This window comes from Protopterus annectens, chromosome 1.part1, assembly GCF_019279795.1.
Source record: "Protopterus annectens isolate FY-2018-M chromosome 1.part1, PAN1.0, whole genome shotgun sequence".
NCBI classification, from domain to species: domain Eukaryota; kingdom Metazoa; phylum Chordata; order Ceratodontiformes; family Protopteridae; genus Protopterus; species Protopterus annectens.
Window position 1 is genome coordinate 806,187,420 of NC_056726.1, and position 19,687 is coordinate 806,207,106.

Consider the following 19,687-nt stretch of genomic DNA (forward strand, 5'->3'; position numbering starts at 1 on the left):
TCAAACAACTCAGGCAGAAACCACAGCTAACCCACTGACAACTCATACCATACATTTCGGCCACAAAACCCACATTGAAATACAAAAGGCAGGGCGTATCCATATTCATCAAGGATACCCACACCTCCAGGTTAGTGGCACAGCACGATGCTTCAGAGATCATCCACATGTCAGAGATCATCCACATGCAGCTAAAAATGGGCAAAACTGCAATCCAAATTGTAGCTTGCTACAGATCACCCACCATGTCCCAGGACCCCCATTCCACATTTCTGGAAACACTGGGAAACAAAGGTCCTACCAAACACCCTGATATTGGATGATTTCAATTACCCAAACATTAACCGGGAGAACTACTGAAGTACTAACTCCCTTGCCCAACATTTCCTTGAATTTATAAACTCTAATGCCCTGGATCAACTGGTCAACACTCCCACCAGAGATGACAACATATTGGACCTGGTCATCACCAATATGGGCGATCGGTGTTCCACACCGGAGGTCAACCCCTCGCTGGTTAGATCTGACCATAAACTAATTACTCTGGATATTCACATTCCACTCCCATCCCCGGTCAAAGAAACCACCGTGAAAAACTTTTCAAAAGCAAACTTCACGTTACTTAAGACCAAGGTAGAAGGTTTCAAAGCCCCCATGCTAAAGGATAACGCTGTCCAAGCTGCAAAATCCTTTACAAATGCACTCTATGGGCACCTACAAGAATACATGGATCGTGCTATCCCACGCAAAACCAAGACTCACTCCTCCAAGAAAAGAAAACCAGTCTGGTGAACCCCTGCCACAAACAAGCTATAAAATAGGAGGAGGAAACTAGTACAGAAAAGAGTAAAATCCCAAGAAGTGAAGACATCCCTGATCAGTATTGGCAAGAAACTACGATCCCTCATAAAATCATCCAAGGCTAGCTTTGAAAGAAAAATTGCCAAGGACTTCAAAGATAACCACAAGACATTCTTTAGCTATGTCAAGAATCTAAGTGGCAATTCTCATATCTGCTCGGAGTTAGTGCAGAATGGCACAAAATACACTGAACCGACCGATATCGCTAACATCCTGGCAGACAGGTTCAGTGCAAACTTCACCCCCCTCTCACCCCCAAAAGGGCCCATAACCATACCAGAAGAATGTAGTGCCCTGGAAATCACAGACACTCAGGTTAAAACAGCCCTCTCCAAAGCCAAAAACGCAATGGGACCGAAGAGTGTCCCAGGCTGCGTCCTACATGAGCTCAAAGATGAACTAACCCCTCACCTAAACACACTGTTCAAACTCAGCTTCTCCACAGGCTACGTGCCTATAGAGTGGCGCACAGCAATGGTTATTCCACTCCACAAAGGTGGAGCCACAACAGACCCCAGGAACTATTGCCCTATAAGCTTGACTAGCTTGGTCTGCAAGGCTATGGGGTGCATCATCATGGATCTCATTAACAGAGACATTGGGAACCTCCAAACACTGGACCCTACCCAGTTCGGCTTTGTTAAGGGCAGATCATGCCTCCTAAACCTGATGGACTTTTCTGAGACAGTTACCAAGGCTATAGACGAGGGAAAGGTGGTCCATACAGCCTACCTAGACCTCACAAAGGCCTTTAACACCATTCCCTATTCAGGTATTATAGACAAGCTCACCAGCTATAACCCCTACGTCACAAGATGGGTTGCCAACTGGCTCACATACAGAACTAACATGTTAAGAGATGTGGGAGCTAGTTCTGACTCTAAACCAGTTACAAGTCGCATTCCCCACAGCTCAGTCCTAGGACCCCCTCCTGTTCGGCATATACTTCTCAGAGGTACAGGCAAGCATAGGAGGACTATGGCTGACCAAGTTCGCAGACGACTGCAAACTATGGGGCTATAATTGATTCTCCAGCTGACACGCATCCTCCAAAAGGGTCTCACTAAGACAAATATCTGGTGTCAAAACCATGCCCTCGAGCTAAATGCCAAAAAGTGCATAGTCATCACCTTTGGGGAAAAAAAACATAGTACCCACAAACTACCACATAGGTGGTAGCCCCCTAAATACGGAAGACATAATAAGGGATATGGGGACCCAAGTAGATCGCAACCTTTCATTTGACAATCACAATGCCAAAGTCGTTAGAAAATCCTTCTATGTGGTCCACCTAATCACAAAACGGTTTGCATCCAGATCAAAGGAGGTCACTGTGCCCCTCTACCCATCACTCATCAGACCCATCATAGAGTACAACGCCTTATTTGGGATGTACCTTACAAGACACTGCAACAGCTAGAAAGACCACAGAAGTGCCTCACCAAGAGGATCACTGGCCTCAAACAGATACCCTACGCAGCTCAAATGAAGAAATTCCAGCTGTACTCAGTTGCATACCGCCTGCTCAGAGGTGATCTCTGCCTGACATACAAGGCCATGTCCAACCCAGAATTGATGGACATGCTCCACCTAAAAAAAAACACATCCTCTCGAGCCACACGCTCCAGGGATCTAAACCTCACTACAACAATAAATAGGATATGCTGGAGGGATAGATTCCTGTCCCAGAGACTTCGCATGCTCTGGAACAGGATTCCAATATAGATTAGGCAGAGCTCCTCGCTAACCCTCTTCAAGAGAGACCTTAATGAGTGGATGGCAAACAAAGTATACCCTGGGGATCACTTCAATGGCTCTGCTGGACAGAGGCACAGGGAACTAATCTAAGGGAGCGGCAAAAACCAACACTTTCCACCTAGGCTTATAAATGCCTTCGGGCAGATAGCCTAATACCTACCTATGAACATGGTATAACTGAACTTCCCCAATTGCAGTTTTCCACAGGAGATCACTACCTATATGTTTTACAAGTGTTCTGGCAGTAATTTATTTTGGGAGATGACTCCCTTGTTTGTGCAACTGTGGAGCTGGTATATACAAGTTTGGGTGGGTGAGGAGCTTGTCCCCACTTTGCAAAAAAAATGTTTTGCTTTGCTTTTCTGCAGGAAAAGGTGATGACCAGCTGTAGCCTCATCCAGATGTAACCTGATGAGTCATAGCAGAAGCCACTTTGTCACCTCTGTTACAAGGTCACTGCTGAAAAGGGAACCTTGAGATCCAGGTTACAAGAAATAAAGTAAACAAAGCAAAACTTTTCAGTAGTGAGGCCTACTACAAAGACACCCTCAACATGCATGAGTGAAAGAATAAATACAATCTTTCCTTGCATCCTCAAGCTGACAGCGGATATTAAGTCTTTATTTCCATAGCCAGTGTTTGTACCTTTAGATATGGCACTACTCTCACTTTATACCTTAAGGAAAGGTATGTTTGTGTATTAAAAGCCTCAACAAGAAAGACACATAGGATGCCTTGTGTATTATTCATAAAAGAAAATCCGAACAGTGGAACTCACAAAATAAATTGTACCACCTTTGACTATTTAACGGAAGTAATAGGTAATACAAGCAATCAGGGCAACTTTGTTAATTTTGTTAACCACTGCACCTCATGGAAAAGGATCACAGTTCTTTTCAAAAGTGTAAGTTTCTTTCTTTAATTCACCAACAATCTGATAACCTCCAAAACTCAGGAAGAGCTCTGCTTCTTTTGCCAGTATGCAGAAATAAATCATGCTGTTAAGCACAGGCCTTACTGGCTGCTGCTTTAAATAAATATGGAGTGTACGAGTTAAAAGTAAAATCTCTCCTCAGCAAACAAAAGCATTAATAATACTTTTTACCTGTTGCCTGGGCAACAGCCTTCATCAATATGGTCTCTCCAATGCCAAGCTCCTGTCCTTCATATGCTGGTCCAATTCGGTTAAGGCAGAGATAAATACAAGGAAGGAGATCTTCAGGGGAGAGGGTAATCACAGAGCGAAACAGATTACTCAAGGTCTCTATGTTTTTTAGTCTAAAAAAAAAAAAAAAAAAACACCAATAGTTATTTTTGCTACTGATGGAGGATGCACTGTACAAATAACCTCACTGCCTTCTCAGGACTGAACAGTATGCAAAAAAATGGGGGCAAATGATGTTTAAAGTCAAATATCTAATCTTACTACACAGCATCTTAATACTATGCAATGATGGCCTATTCCTGACCAAAGTGCATTGATCTACCATGACAGTCCATCAGAAATCCTACTTACAACCAGCTACTCAGTACTAATGTAAAACACTAAGACAACTCTTACAAGCCTTCTGCCAGCCACATGACCATGCTGCTAATAAAAATTCCAACAACTGCATGCAGTGCAGAATGTCATAACAGAGTCATACTGCAACACTGCTGTAGTACCCTTTTTTTTTGTCCAGTTTCATAAAATACCTCAGCTTCGCTGAAAATGCAATGCACAACAAAGACTTCAAACATTTGGCTCCAGATGTTGGGTCATGGAAGTGACCTTCCCAGAAATTTAATAAGGATGATGAGTGGGGCAGATGTGTTGTTAAAGTAGAGTATTAACACTTTTTATGAAGCCATACTATCACTGCATAAATATCTATTGCTTTTCTAATAATGGTATTAAAATTGCTCTCTCATAGTAAATTGTAGGTCACACAACCACTGCATCAGTAACTATTGCTTTTCTAATACAGTACTAATATTATTCATTTGTGGTAAATCATAAATCTTAAGTAGTATGGATGTTTTGAAAAGTTTGGTAGGACATGAGGAAGTGAGAAGCACAAGAGTCCTTATTTTCCCTGGCACCTGCATTAACCTCATACCCTGTAACAGAGTGAGAAGCTCAGTTCTGAAGAATAGTGACTGTTTTCTTTATAATACTGTAAACTACAACACTCCTAACCATACAAACCAAGATACCAAACACCAGCACTGACATAATACTCAAACCAGTTTCTTACCTTGCAGATTCATCTTCAATCTTCTCAAATGTTCGTGCTATAGCCAGATATGGCACCCTATACAAACACAGGAAGAAAAGCAGATTTGTAACCTGTAACACTATATTCCCTAGCTATGAAATGCTTCACTTTTATATCTTACCATAATTTGTCATGGCATGCTGCCACCTGTTCTTTTTCTAAAGCCACAATACATGTGGCGTTTACTTGTTAACTACAAATGTAGAGCTGGGAAAACCCTTTTTCAGTGTAGCCCCACAGCTGAGTAATTTCTGTTAGAAATGCATGCACATAATTTTCTCTAACTCCCCAAATGTATTTAACTGTTTGTCCAATCAAAGAAAAGTGATTTTTTTTAACACCAAAGAAATATGCATTTTAACATTTTAAAACAAATTATAAAGACTGCCAGGCATACCTCGCAACCTCTTAGCAAAAAAAAAAAAAAACTGCAGAAAGCATAAAATAATTGGTGGGGGGGGGAATAAATATTGCTCCTATAAATTTAGAAAGTTGCTAGAATAACAGAATTTGTGTTGACACGCATTTTTCTGAAGGATATGAAGTCTGAAACTCAAATGACTGTCATTATTTACTGATTTCAATCTGCAGTGATTTGCCAGAAAATCACAAATTTTGAGGAACAAACCAAAAAAAATGAAACAAAAATCTGGACTTTTTGCAAAAATCTGGACAGTTGAGATCTATGCTGCCATTTTGTGTGCTTCACACATATAAAATAAAGGTTACTGAAAATTTCCTTTAGGTCTAATAAAAAGGAACAATCATAAAAATAAAGACATTTCCTAAAACCAGTCCTGTTATGAACACATTCAAATGTCAATATAAATTCCATTAAATATGCAACATTCTTCTCTCATGATATTAAACTGTTGTCCAAGAAATGGAAAGTAATTCTGTATGAAGACAGGGGCCTTAAAATAAAAATACAAGTGTATTTGCTACTAAAACAATACAATTTTATTTCAGACAGTAATATTCCAAAATAGGATAAATGCCACTACTGTCGCCTTGTCATATCCTCAAACTATTTATCTTCTTTCAGAATTCTATACCCTACAACCAGTCCTGTAAGTACTTTTAATAACATCTCTCAGCTACATTCACCATTTTGTGACACTGTTCATCTATACCTGTATACTTACAATAAACTTTATTAAAGCAATACTTATAACATTGTATCCGAACCTGCTTTACACCCCACCGCTTAAGTAAAATCTCATTTTCTGCCCTACTTAGTGCTTTCCCTCACCTCAATTTCTTTGAATTTCTAAGCACTAATTGCATGATCATTATCATCTATCTGACAAACCCACTAAAACACCTCTTTAAATGCACAATGCTAAAAATCTACTCGTGCACAATTATCCTTTATACTATAAAAGAAAGTCTCTACTTTTATAAGAATTTAGTCTGATTAGTAAATGTATGTATAATTGCTAATATGAACTATTTAATGTCCTTGCATATATATTACTGAATGTTTGTTTAAACATGTATGCAATGTATTAGAGTTTTTATCCCTAGGTTTCCACTGAAGAGGTTTTTGACTAAACCCATTTAGACAAACCCAGTAAATAAAAGCAAACTAAATAAAATAAATAAACCAAAGATTCGAGCAATGAAGCAGCAAAATGCAACATAATGCTCTTGTGCATATGTATGCCTTACCTTGCTAAAAGTAAAAAAAAATAAATAAATTAAGCAGAATACAAATACTATGAAGTACAGTGCCACAGGAAAAAAAAAAAAATCTGACCATTGTCTGAGAACATGCAATATATAGACTACATAGATTCAAAACTATGAAACTAATTAAATCTCAGATAAGAAGTCATCTCTATCAGAGGTCATTCTGGCTGCCCGGACCATCTGACCTTTTAATATACTTCTTTTTTGCTTCCAGGGGTGTGCACTCATGTATGGAAGATATGAGTTACTAAAAGTATAGTACAGTTGTGTACCTACCATAAATGTAGATGTTCGAGTGTATTCACTGTTGCAGTCATTACTCTTGGGTTATCCTGCTGGCAGGTTACCCACAGTTGGCCTAAATTCCAAAGTCCTGGTCCGGCGTCGGTTGCCGTCCCCTCTTCCCTGACGTCAGTGCACCAGGGGTATAAAAGATGCAGCCGACGCCATTTTCTTCAGTTTTTCTTGCCCCAGATGTCAGGTGCCCCCAAAAGGGTAGGCTAAATAGATTATGCCAATAAACATGCATGCACTAAATTAAACATTTCCTTCATCTACAAGCAAATACACTACATAGGTTGTATAGAATAGAGAAGTACAAATAAACCCCAGCCAAAGAAAGAGTGGGAGGGTAACCTGGACTGCAACAGTGAATACACTCGAACATCTACATTTATGGTAGGTACACAACTGTACTATGTTCATCATGTTTCACTGTTGCAGTCATTACTCTTGGGTTGAATCCCAAAGCTGAGGATGGGTGTGGCTGGGCTAAACAGGATTAGGAGAGGCTATGAGGCCCTGCAGAACTGCAGTGGCAAAGCCTGCTCTGGATTTAGAGTAAAGAGGTAAGTGGTAGTGCTTTGTAAAAGTGTGCAATGAACTCCAGGTTGCAGCCTCTAATATGCCTTTGGTTGGTACTCCTCTGAGGAGGGCTGCTGATGTGGCTGCTGCTCTGGTAGAATGAGGCCTAATGCCCTTAGGCACTGATTTGCCATGCTGAGAATAGCAGAAATGGATGCAACGGCCTATCCATTTAGAAATAGTCTGTTTTGAGATTTTCCTTGTGATCATGCAGCATATGACACTAAAAGTTGCTTAGTCTTTCTGAAGGCTTTAGTTCTGTCCAAGTAGAAGCATAGCTGCCTGTGTATGTCCAAAGAATGCAGAATTTTCTCACCCTTGTTCTGTGGGTTTGGATAAAAGGTAGGCAAGTGAATGGTTTGGTTGAGGGCCACGCTGGACACCACCTTAAGCATACATGTTGGGTTTGTCCTCAGAGAAACCCTGTCTGGATGAAAAATGATAAAAGGTTCCACAGCCATGAGTGCTTGTAACTCCAAGACTCATCTTGCAGAGGTTATTGCTAGGAGCAGAGCTGTTTTCCAGGATAAGAATTTTATATCAGCTGTTGAGGCTGGCTCAAAAGGAGACAGTGTGAGTTTTTTCCAAGACATAATTGAGGCCCCATGCCGGAATTGGTGCTCTCCTTGGAGGCCTGATGTTTTTGGCCCCCCTGAGGTACTGCCTTATTAAAGGATGAGAAAAGATAGGTGGTTCAGTATTGTAATGGGCTGAAATGGCAGAGGCATGAATCTTAATTGATGAAAAGAAAAGGCCTTTGTCCAGCATCTCAGTTAGGTATTGTAAAATCTGAGGGATATTTGGTACATACGTGTCAATGCCTTGTTCCTGGTTCCAAGCACAAAATCTCTTCCGTTTTTCTGCATAAGATTTTCTGGTACAGGGCCTCCTGGCCTACATAAGATTTTCTGGTACTGGGCCTCCTGGCCTCCAAGATAACATCCACAACAGCTTTTGAAAGAGGAGAGTTTCTGAATGGCTACATTATCCGCCATGCTGCCAGATTTAAAGGTCCTGAGCTGGCTGTGCAGGATCTGATTGTTTTGCTGGGTCAGCAAGTGAGAAGTTTGAGGCAATATACATGCTGGACCTTGAGACAAGCTCTTTAGGATTGGATACCAGTGCTGGCATGGCCAGTCTGGTGCAATCAGTATAAGTTTTGGCTTCTCTTGTCTGACCTTAAGAGTACCCTGGGAAGGAGAGGCAGTGGAGGAAAGGCATATACTGTTAGATTTTTTCCAGCTGAAGAATAGGGTGTCCACTCTCCATGCTGGTTTGTGATAAATCCTTGTGCAAAATCTCTGTAATTGGCAGTTTTGAGGGGAGGCAAATAGATCTATGTCTGGGCATCCCCATGTCCTTGTTATCATGCTGAAGACTTGTGGATCCAGTTTCCACTCGTGGGGATCCATGAGGTTTCTGCTTAGTTCGTCTGCCAGAGTATTTGTTTTTCCTGGCAGGAATTGTGCTTGCAGGTGAACTTGATATGTCAATGCTGTGTCCCATAAGGTCATTGCTTGTCTGCAGAGGGGGTAGGAATGTGTGCCTCCCTGCTTGTTTATGTACCACATGACTGTAGTATTGTCCGTCTTTATCAGTAGCTGTCCTGGATGAAGTAGATCCTTGAAAGCTGTCAGGGCATTCTGAACAGCTAGCATCTCTTTTTGATTGATGTGAAGATGCATCTGGCTTGCAGGCCATGTGCCCTGAATACATTTTCCTGCCATGTGAGCACTCCAGGCATAATCTGATGCATCCGTTGTCAGTGTCTGTCTGGCTGTGGGTACAGTGAATGGCAGACCCTTGTTGTGGTGACAGGCCTGTGCCCACCATCGAAACTCCTTTTGCAGGCAGGGAATGAGGGCAATTACTGTCTCCAGGCTGTGGCAATGCTGAGTCCAAACACTTTTTAGATACCACTGTAGTTTCCTCATATGCAGTCTGGCATATGGAATTAGTAGAATGTAGGATGCCATGAAGCCCAAGGCCTGCAGGATTTTCCTTGCAGATAACTGGGTCTTTGTTGCCAACTTTTTGAAGTAAGAAGTCAGTTGCCTTTGTTTGTCTGGCTTGAGATAAGCCATCTGGGCAGTTGTATTTAAGCTTGCACCCAGGAATATTATCTCTTGAGAGGGTACTAGTTTTGATTTCTTTTTGTTTATTGTGTACCCTAGGCAAATTAGTAATATTTTTACAAACACCAGATGCTTTAGAAGAATGTCTTTGTTCTCTGCTTGCAAAAGGTCCAGTATTGGTCTCCAGGTTTTGTCCTTTCTGGGCACTAACAAAAGTTTGGAGTAAAATCCTTGCCCCTGCTCTTGTTGTGGTACTTGTTGAAGGGCCCTCATGTCCATGAGGGCTATAATTTGCTTTTGTGCCTCTGCCCATTGATTGTGTGGCAGGTCTGGCATACCTTTTGCCCTTGGAAGGGTGTGAAAATGGAACCTGTAGCCTTGGGACACTATGTTCAAGACTCATTTGTCTTTGGTAATCATTTGCCAATTTGGTGAAAAAAGTGCTAGTTTTCCCCCTAAGGGGGCTGCCAAAAGAAAAATGCTTGGATCTGGCAGAGAAAAGTCAAAGTCATTGGGACTGTTTCCTGTAAGGTTGTGATTTGTCTTCCTGCTTTTGTAGGTAGTAGCACCCCATTGTTTAGGCCTGTATGAGCCTTGGGGCTGAAATCTGCCTCTGGGACGTCTGTATCTCCCTCTTTGTGGCCTGTCTGACAATGGAAAGGACCAATTTTTTGAAGGCCAGTTCCTGCTAAATCTGGGTGGCTGTACCTGTAAGAAATCCTTAACTGTCTGCATGGATTTCGCTTTATCCTCCATTTTCTTCAACAACTCTTCCTGCTTTAGCACCAAAGTATCATGCTGTAATGGAGCATCTAATAATTTTGCTTTAACATGATGAGGCAGATTCTCTTCCTTTAACCAAGCATGCCTTCTAATAACAGAACCTGTAACAGCGGCCCTGCAAGAGGCCTCCAGTGAATCATAACCACATTGCAAAGTATGCTTTCCCACTTGTTCAGCTGCATGCAATAAATCCTGCATTTCCTTGTTCTCTGAACATTCAGAATTTGTCAACATTTTAAGCAGTGACATTAAGTATTGCTGATATTACGTATATGAAACTGACAATTTAAAGCCCTTACAGCCAAGGTAGCAGAAGTGTAAACTTTTTTTCCCCCATCTGTCCAGTGCCCTAGAATCCCTATCAGAGGAGACAGGTTTTTTTGCAGTGGAAGCTTTGACCCCTTTGGGACCCTGAGATATAGTTTCTGGGTCAGCAGTGGGGTTTTTATATAGGAATTTATGAGAATCTGGGACCCTGTAGTATCTGTCTGGCTTAGCAGGTGCAGGGGGTAAAGAGTCAGGGGACAGGCCGGACTCTGAAAATACATCATCTACAATGTCTAGAACAGGTGGAATAGCAAGGGGTCTGTGCTGAGGAAGTATCAGAAAGTCTCTGAGCCTTTTCTTAGATTCTGAGTAATCTTGGCTCTCCCAGTGGAAATGCTCCCTCATGGTATGCAGGGTTTAACCAAAAGAATAATCCTTAGGAGGAGAGGCTGAAGGAATGGACTCTTCAGCATCAGAATCCTCATAGGGAGGAAAAGAATAATCCTGTTCAGAAGAGGAATCAGAGGAAATAGAAACCAGATCAGAAGAATCATATTCTGTCTCTTGCCTAGGCCTCTTATCAAGAGGGGGATGGGAACCCCTTATCAAAGTAATTAGGTCTTCGGCCATTTTAAGCATCTGTTTTTTAGGCATGGAAGTCTGAGTAGGAGAATGCTGTACTTGTTTCTTTGTCTTTAGAGCTGCTTTAGTCTTTGAAGCTGAAGATGGTTTAACATATAACTGTGTAGGTCTGAAGACACCCTCAGAAGCCGATGCCTGCTCAGCGGCTCCAAACCCATCTGAGGGAATGATTTCCGAGTGTCCAATACCTTGAGTATCCAGAGGCCCAGTTGGCTCCATGTGAGAGTCGGAAGCGGCCTGTGGCTCTGAGGTAGCAGGCGCCAGGGGCTGCAAAAGCACCTCACTGAAAACTGGCGAACTGGCTACTGGCATAACGGAGGCCTCGTTGTCTGTTTTGGACCTCGGATGCCTATCCTTTTCCTTGTCCTTGCGTTTTTTGTAAACTCCAGTCGTCGGCTGTTCCGATGGCATTATATAATTAAACCTTCGGCCTAAGTAATGAAATGCAAAATCAAACCGACACTTAATAGTGCGTTGGTTAAATCTAGCACAAAACCGACAACTAGCAACATTGCGCTCAGGGCCTAGGCAAGGAATACAGTAAGAGTGAAAACCCTTATGAGGTATTTGCTTCCCACAAGAAATACAATTGTTAACTTTTTCTGACATCGGTCTGGAGCAAGAAAAAAGTAAAGTTTCCCCAACAGGGTACTTAGCTTTAATGAAAACTTCGGTTCTGAAATTCGGATTTGAAAATCTCAGGAGTCGGCGGACCGGCACTTGCGAACTGCTTTTGCTTCGGGCACCGCGCAGCAAGAAAGACTGAAGAAAATGGCATCAGCTGCATCTTTTATACCCCTGGCGCACTGACATCAGGGAAGAGGAGACAGCAACCGACTCCGGACCAGGACGTTGGAATTCAGGCCAACTGCGGGTAGCCTGCCAGCAGGATAACCCAAGAGTAATGACTGCAACAGCGAACCACGATGAACATCTTTACGGTATATTTTAGATTTTAACTTACCCTCAAATTTCTCTAAACTAACATCCAGATAGTCCATTTTATTAGGATCCATTTTATAAGTGAACCTCAGAAAATCTGTAGTTGAATTTAAATAATTTATAAAAGGGGGCACTAATTCTACAGGACCCTCCCAAATGACAAAAATGTCATCCAGAAAACACCTGTATAGTTTGATGTACTTCCAATCATCAGAACCAAAAACATAACTAGTTTCCCATTTTAGTAAAACCAAATTGGCATATATGGGGGCACATGCTGCCCCCATAGCAACACCTTTGATCTGTTTAAAGGTCTCCCCTTCAAAATATATAAAATTATGTTCCAATACTGTTCTCATAAGTTCCACTAAAACATCTACATCAACCTTACAAATGGACTGTTTCTCACCTAATAGTTCCGTAAACATATCTAAACCTTCTTCCACTGGGATACATGAAAAGAGATCAACCACATCAATGGTCAAAAAGCAATTTTCACAATTAACTATGGTGGATGTCAAACTATTCAAAAAGTCCCAGGAATCTTTCAATAGATGTTCATAATCATTTGTTAAATGTTTTAAAGGAAAGTCCAAAAAGGTAGCTATAGAATAAGTTTTTGATTCCTCACCAGCAACAATAGGTCTATAAGTGGGGTATATAGTGCTCTTGTGAATCTTAGGGATGCCAAAAAAGGATGCTATCATCCTAGGTTTCTTATTCTGCAAAATCTCCCTACCTTAAGTTCTAATCTATTATCCAGTAGCAATTCTTCGATAGTCAAATCAATTTTTCTATAAGAGATATTTATCTCATTAATAGAAACTGGGACACAAGTAGTATTATCATACAGCATCTCTAGTATTTTACTTGAATAGTCTAAAGCATTCACAAGCACAACCCCTCCCCCTTTGTCTGGTTTCATAATTCAAATTTCTTTATCCCGACACAGTTCATCTAATATTTTTTTTCCTCCTAAAGTTAAGTTTGGTGTGTAACCGAATTTTTTCTTACTTTTTTTGTCCATACTCTGTTGGTAAATATCAGAAGTACATGCTGCTTCGAAAACCTGTAAAGCAGGATGCAAAGGTGGATTATAGGTACTTGCCTGTCAAAAATTATCTTCCCTAGTAATATGTTGTTGCTCAAAGATAAGAGAAAAATTGATTTTTCTAACAAAATGTTTTAATTCACCCTGCTTCCCAATGGGGCTATAAGATCCAGACCTGTTTTTGGGTCTAAAGTGTTAAGAATCCTAGCCTCTGGGTAAGGACCATTGGTTACTACCCTCTGTAGGGTTCTGCGTGTTGTCCCCTTCCAGAACTTCATTAACAACTTCCACAAAGGGGTAGCTGTCAGTACCTCTAGTTTCATCCACATTAACTTGTTCAATGATGTTCCTACTTCTTTTTCTTTGGGAGGGGAGGGTGACGATGAAGAAGGTACTGAACAGGATTTTTCTACAGGGAAGGAGAAAGGAAGAAATCAAGGAAAAATCAAGAAGAAAGGGAAGGTATAACAGCTGATGAAGATGCGGTAACTTTAACATATAAGGGTTTTAAGATCTTTAACCTAAGTGGGATTGATATTAAACCAGAACATTTTCATCTTTTCATCAAGTGCTTCAAATTTGTCCCTGCCAGGGGCCTAGATGTTAGTGATGCCATTCTTGAATTAAAACATTTTGTTAGAAAAATCAATTTTTCTCTTATCTTTGAACAACAACATATTACTAGGCATGAGAATTTTAGACAGGCAAGTACCTATAAATCCACATTTGCATCCTGCTTTACAGGTTTTCGAAGCAGCATGTACTTCTGATATTTACTAACGGAGTACGGACAAAAAAAGTAAGAAAAAAATTGGTTACACACCAAACTTAACTTTAGGAGAAAAAGAAATATTAGATGAACTGTGTCGAGATAAAGGAATTGGAATTATGAAACCAGACAAAGGGGGAGGGGTTGTGCTTGTGAATGCTTTAGACTATTCAAGTAAAATATTACAGATGCTGTACAATAATACTACTTATGTCCCAGTTTCTATTAGAGAGATAAATATCTCTTATAAAAAAATTGATTTGACTATCGAAGAATTGCTACTGGATAATAGATTAGACCTTAAGATAGGGGGATTTTGCAGAATAAGAAACCTAGGATGGCATCCGTTTTTGGCATCCCTAAGATTCACAAGAGCATGATAGACCCCCACCCTTATATACCCATTGTTGCTGGTGAGGAATCAAAATCATATCCTATAGCTACCTTTTTGGACTTTTCTTTAAAACATTTAACAAATGATTATGAACATCTATTGAAAAATTCCTGGGACTTTTTGAATAGTTTGACATCCACCATAGTTAACTGTGAAAATTGCTTTTTGACCAGTGATGTGGTTGATCTCTTTTCATGTATCCCAGTGGAAGAAGAAGTTTAGATATGTGTATGGAACTATTAGGTGAGAAACAGTCCATTTGTAAGGTTGATGTAGACGTTTTAGTGGAACTTATGAGAACAGTACTGGAACATAATTTTATATATTTTGAAGGGGAGACCTATAAACAGATCAAAGGTGTTGATATGGGGGCAGCATGGCCCCCCATATATGCCAGTTTGGTTTTACTAAAATGGGAAACTAGCTATGTTTTTGGTTCTGATTATTGGAAGTACATCAAACTATACAGGCATTTTCTGGATGACATTTTTGTCATTTGGGAAGGTCCTGTAGAATTAGTGGCCCCTTTTATAAATTATTTAAATTCAACTACAGATTTTCTGAGGTTCACTTATAAAATGGATCCTAATAAAATGGACTATCTGGATGTTAGGATAGAAAAATTTGAGAGCAAGTTAAAATCTAAAATATACCGTAAAGATACCTTTAGTAACTCATATCTTCCATACACGAGTGCACACCCCTGGAAGCAAAAAAGAAGTATATTAAAAGGTCAGATGGTCCGGGCAGCCAGAATGACCTCAGATAGAGATGACTTCTTATCAGAGATTGAATTAATTTCAGAGTTTTTCAGGGACAGAGGTTATGCAGAAGACCTGAGAGTTGAAACAGCCTTGGAAATTACTAACGGATGGGGTGTGAAATATGTTCCCTTGTTAGGTAACACTCAACATATTTTAAAGATTAGAAATGATGCTGAAAATAACTTTGGGAGAGCACTGGTAGTTCAGTATAATAGATTTTCTGGTGAAGTTAAAAGGATTGTGGAGTCCAACTGGAAGATGCTTAAATACAATCAAGAAAATGCAGACAGGGTAGGTAATTCACCCTGTTTTGTTTACAAGACAGGGTTGAATTTGAAGAAAATATTTGAGATGAATAAAAAGGTAATTGCAAAAGAACCAGGGGTAGGGACCAAGAAATGTGGTAGGTGCACTTATTGCAGGTACATTATTGACAAAGAGCAAATTATTTTGGAGCACAGTATGAACAGTATAATAACTTTTGGGAGAGGTAATTGCCAGACTAGGGACATTGTTTACTTAGCTATCTGTAGGGATTGCCCCAGTTTTTATCTAGGCAAATCTGAAAGGGCATTAGGCAAGAGAATATACAAACATATTTATAATATCAGAAAGAAAAATATGAATAATGCACTTTATAGGCACCTGCAAGTTGAAACAACACATAATGGGCTTAGGTTTGGAATTCTTGAACAAGTGGTAGCTGACCCTAGGGGAGGAGACTGGGAAAATTGGTTGTGTTGTAGGGAGACCCATTGGCAGATTAAAATGAATGCAACCAGCTACCCAGGGCTCAATGATCACATTTCAATTGAACCATATTTAATTAAAAAAGCAAAAAGATTATAGTCATTTTTAAATAATGGTATTTTGTCATTGGAAATTCATATTAACTGTTTTGGGTGACTACAACATATGTTTATACAACTTTGGATAAGTTTTAGCAACATATTTAGGTTGTTAGGATATTTTATGATTATGAATGATGTATATATAATCTATACATATATATATATATATCTATACATATATATATATATATATATATATATATATCTATATATATATATATATATATATATATATATACATATATATCTATCTATCTATATATATATATATATATATATATATATATATATATATATATATATATATATATATATATATATATATATATATATAGATATAATGTGTGTATGTATATATATGGGTTCACCTTATAACATCGAAATACTGAAATGTCGAATTTCAGTATATCGAAGCTATAAAGTCGAATGTTACAAATAGCGAACGTTCCTAATCACGAATTTGACATATGTCGAAAATATGTCGAATTCACGGTTATGAAGTTGCGCTATGTAATGTCCGTGTTTGTGTTTTGTTGGTGCGCGGTGCCGTGTTTGGATGTAGGTTTTATGTCAGGTGTGTGTTTTGTAAGGGTTTTGAGTGGGAGTCAAGAGTGTGTGTGAGGGATTGGAGAATGTGCGTGTGTGAGTGAGCTTTTGTGTTGTGTTTGTGCGATCTCGGAGTTAGTCTATATATATAAGTAGGGGGGGTGCAGCCCCTATAGTGCAGGGGCTTGCCCCCATGCTTATGTGTGTGTGAGTTGTGTACGTGTGTTGTTTTTTTGTTTATGTTGTGATGTGGGTGTTGTGTTGTATGTTTAGTGTAGTGTGTGCAGTGTTTTCGGTTATGTGGTTTTTGTTTGTCTGTTTTGTGGATTCGGTTTTATAGTCTCGAGATACTGAAATTCGATATTTCAGCATTTCAAGGTTATAAAGTGAAAATATATATATATATATATATATATATATATATATATATATATATATATATATATATATTAAGTTTTTATTCATGTGTCATACACCTTGTGAAGTTATACCTAGAATAATTTATGTGGATAGAATTGAATGTCTCTAAGGGATTTTTGGCGCCTTTTTTAAGGGGAGAGTATTTATACCGATTCTTGATTTGTATTTGGTTTTACTTGAAAAAAGCCCAGAACTACGGCAGGGTGAAAGCGCTTGTATTTATTGTGGAATAAATTACTCGTAGCTCTTCGGCGTGTCCAGACCATTTTTTTCTTTTTTCAGTTATTAGTTTTATGTGTGTGTGAGTTGTGTATGTGTGTTGTTTTTTTGTTTATGTTGTGATGTGGGTGGTGTTGTATGTAGTGTAGTGTGTGCGGTGTTTTCGGTTATGTGGTTTTTGTTGGTCTGTTTTGTGGATTCGGTTTTATAGTCTCGAGATACTGAAATTCGATATTTCAGCATTTCAAGGTTATAAAGTGAATATATAGATATATATATATATATATATATATATATATATATAAAGTTTTTATTTATGTGTCATACACCTTGTGAAGTTATACCTAGAATAATTTATGTGGATAGAACTGAATGTCTAAGGGATTTTTGGCGCCTTTTTTAAGGGGAGAGTATTTATACAGATTCTTGATTTGTATTTGGTTTTACTTGAAAAAAGCCCAGAACTACGGCAGGGTGAAAGCGCTTGTATTTATTGTGGAATAAATTACTCATAGCTCTTCGGCGTGTCCAGACCATTTTTTTCTTTTTTCAGTTATTAGTTTTATGGTCTGTGTTCTCCACGTTTAGTGGTATAAAATCAGGCAACCGACGCCATTACATCAGTTTTTCTTGCCCTGTTAGGAGCCTCCAAATAGGGAGCTAGGTTATGGTGGGAGACCACCTCCAGTAAAAAGTAAATACCAAAAAATTCCCTGTGAGGAGAGAGGAAGAGAGAGAGAAAGAGATAAGGGGGATGGAGGGAGGGAAACCAGGACTGCAACAGTGAATACACTCGAACATCTACATTTATGGTAAGTGTACAACAACAGAACTATCTTCGTGTTTCACTGTTGCAGTCATCACATTTGGGTTGATTCCCAAACCTGAAGAAAAGGGTGGAGGCAGTCAAGAAGACTGGGGGCTGGCTAGGATGCCCTGTAAGACTGCGGTGGCAAAGCCTGCCCTGGATTTGGAGAAGGTAGGCAGGTGGTAATGCTTGGTGAAGGTATGAACAGATGTCCATGTTGCAGCCTCCAGGATGTCCCTGGTGGGGAACCCTCTGAGAAAAGCTGCAGAGGTGGAGGTTGCCCTGGTGGAATGTGTCCTGACCCCCCTTTGGGGGTAGTTTCCCATGCTGTTTGTAGCAGAAATGGATGCAGTGTGCTATCCATTTGGAGATTGTTTGTTTGGAAATGGCCTTGCCTCTGCCCCTGCTGCAAAGCTGACTAGCAATCAGTTTTTCTAAAAGATTTAGTCCTTTCCAGATAGAATCTGAGATGTCTGTGCACATTTAGAAAGTACAGAATCCTTTCCCCTTTGTTTTGTGGGTTAGGGTAAAAGGTGGGAAAATGTATAGATTGGTTGAGAGCCACACTGGACACCACTTTAGGCAAGAAGGATGGGTTAGTCCCGAGGGAGACTCTGTCAGCCTGGAAAATGATGAAGGGTTCTATAGCCATGAGTGCCTGCAGCTCTGATACTCTTCTAGCTGAAGTGATGGCCAGAAGAAATGCTGTCTTCCAAGAGAGAAATTTTAACTCTGCTGAAGCTGCAGGTTCAAATGGGGGTAGGGTGAGCTTTTCCAGCACAAAGTTAATGCCCCAAGTTGGGGCAGGAGCTCTTCTGGGTGGCCTTAAGTTGTTAGCCCCTCTTAAGAACTGTTTGATGACAGGGTGTTAGAAGAGAGGTGGTTTTGTGCTGTAGTAAGCAGAGATGGCAGAGGCATGAATTTTAATAGAAGAGAAGGATAGACCCCTGTATAGTAGGTCTGACAGGTAACCCAGGATGAGAGGTAGGTAGGGCTGTGCCATTCCGGCTCCCTTAGCCTGGATCCAGGTGCAAAACCTTTTTCTATTTGTCAACATAGGACTTTCTAGTGCTGGGGTGTCTGGCCTCACGTATAACATCTAGGACTTGTTTGCTTAGGCTGGCAGCTTGAGGAAAGTTCAGGGAATAAGTCAGGCTGCCAGGTTGAGGGTCTGCAATTAGAGATGCATGAATTCTCCATTCCCTTGGGTCAGGGGTGTTGGGATCGGAGGTAGGTGCCATGGTGGCAGGGGTGACAGGCTGCACAGTGGGTACCAGTGCTGGCATGGCCAGTCTGGGGCAATCAGGATTGCTATCGGTTTTTCCTCCCTTATTTTGAGCAGTACTCTTAGAATGAGTGGAAGAGGGGGAAATGCATCGACCGACAGGTTTATCCACTGGAAGGATAGAGCATCCACTTTCCAGGCCTTGCTTTGAGGTTCTCTGGTGCAGAATATGCTGAGCTGATGATTGGAGTGGAAGGCAAAGAGGACGACCTTCGGGGTGCCCCATTTCTGGGTTATAAGGGTTCTGTGATCTAAATGCCGCTCGTGTGGGTCTAGCAGGTTTTTGCTTAAGTTGTCTGCCAGAGAGTTTAGAGAGCCTGGCAGGAATTGTGCTAGTAGGTGTAGTTGCCTGGCTGAGGCCATATTCCAAAGGGTCATGGCGAATCTGGAGAGAGGATAACAGCGAGTCCCTCCCTGCTTGTGGATATACCACATCAC

General features: G+C 40.4%; 1 protein-coding gene across 1 annotated transcript in view; it reads right to left on the minus strand.

Moving 5' to 3' along the window:
• LIG1 (DNA ligase 1) overlaps positions 1–19,687 on the minus strand; it is a gene marked incomplete in the record, with an annotated part of 1,422,011 nt that overhangs the window by 966,158 nt on the left and 436,166 nt on the right. Inside the window, 2 exon segments of the mRNA XM_044078332.1 lie at positions 3,725–3,897; positions 4,857–4,913. Of these exon segments, the coding sequence (XP_043934267.1) occupies positions 3,725–3,897; positions 4,857–4,913 (230 nt within the window).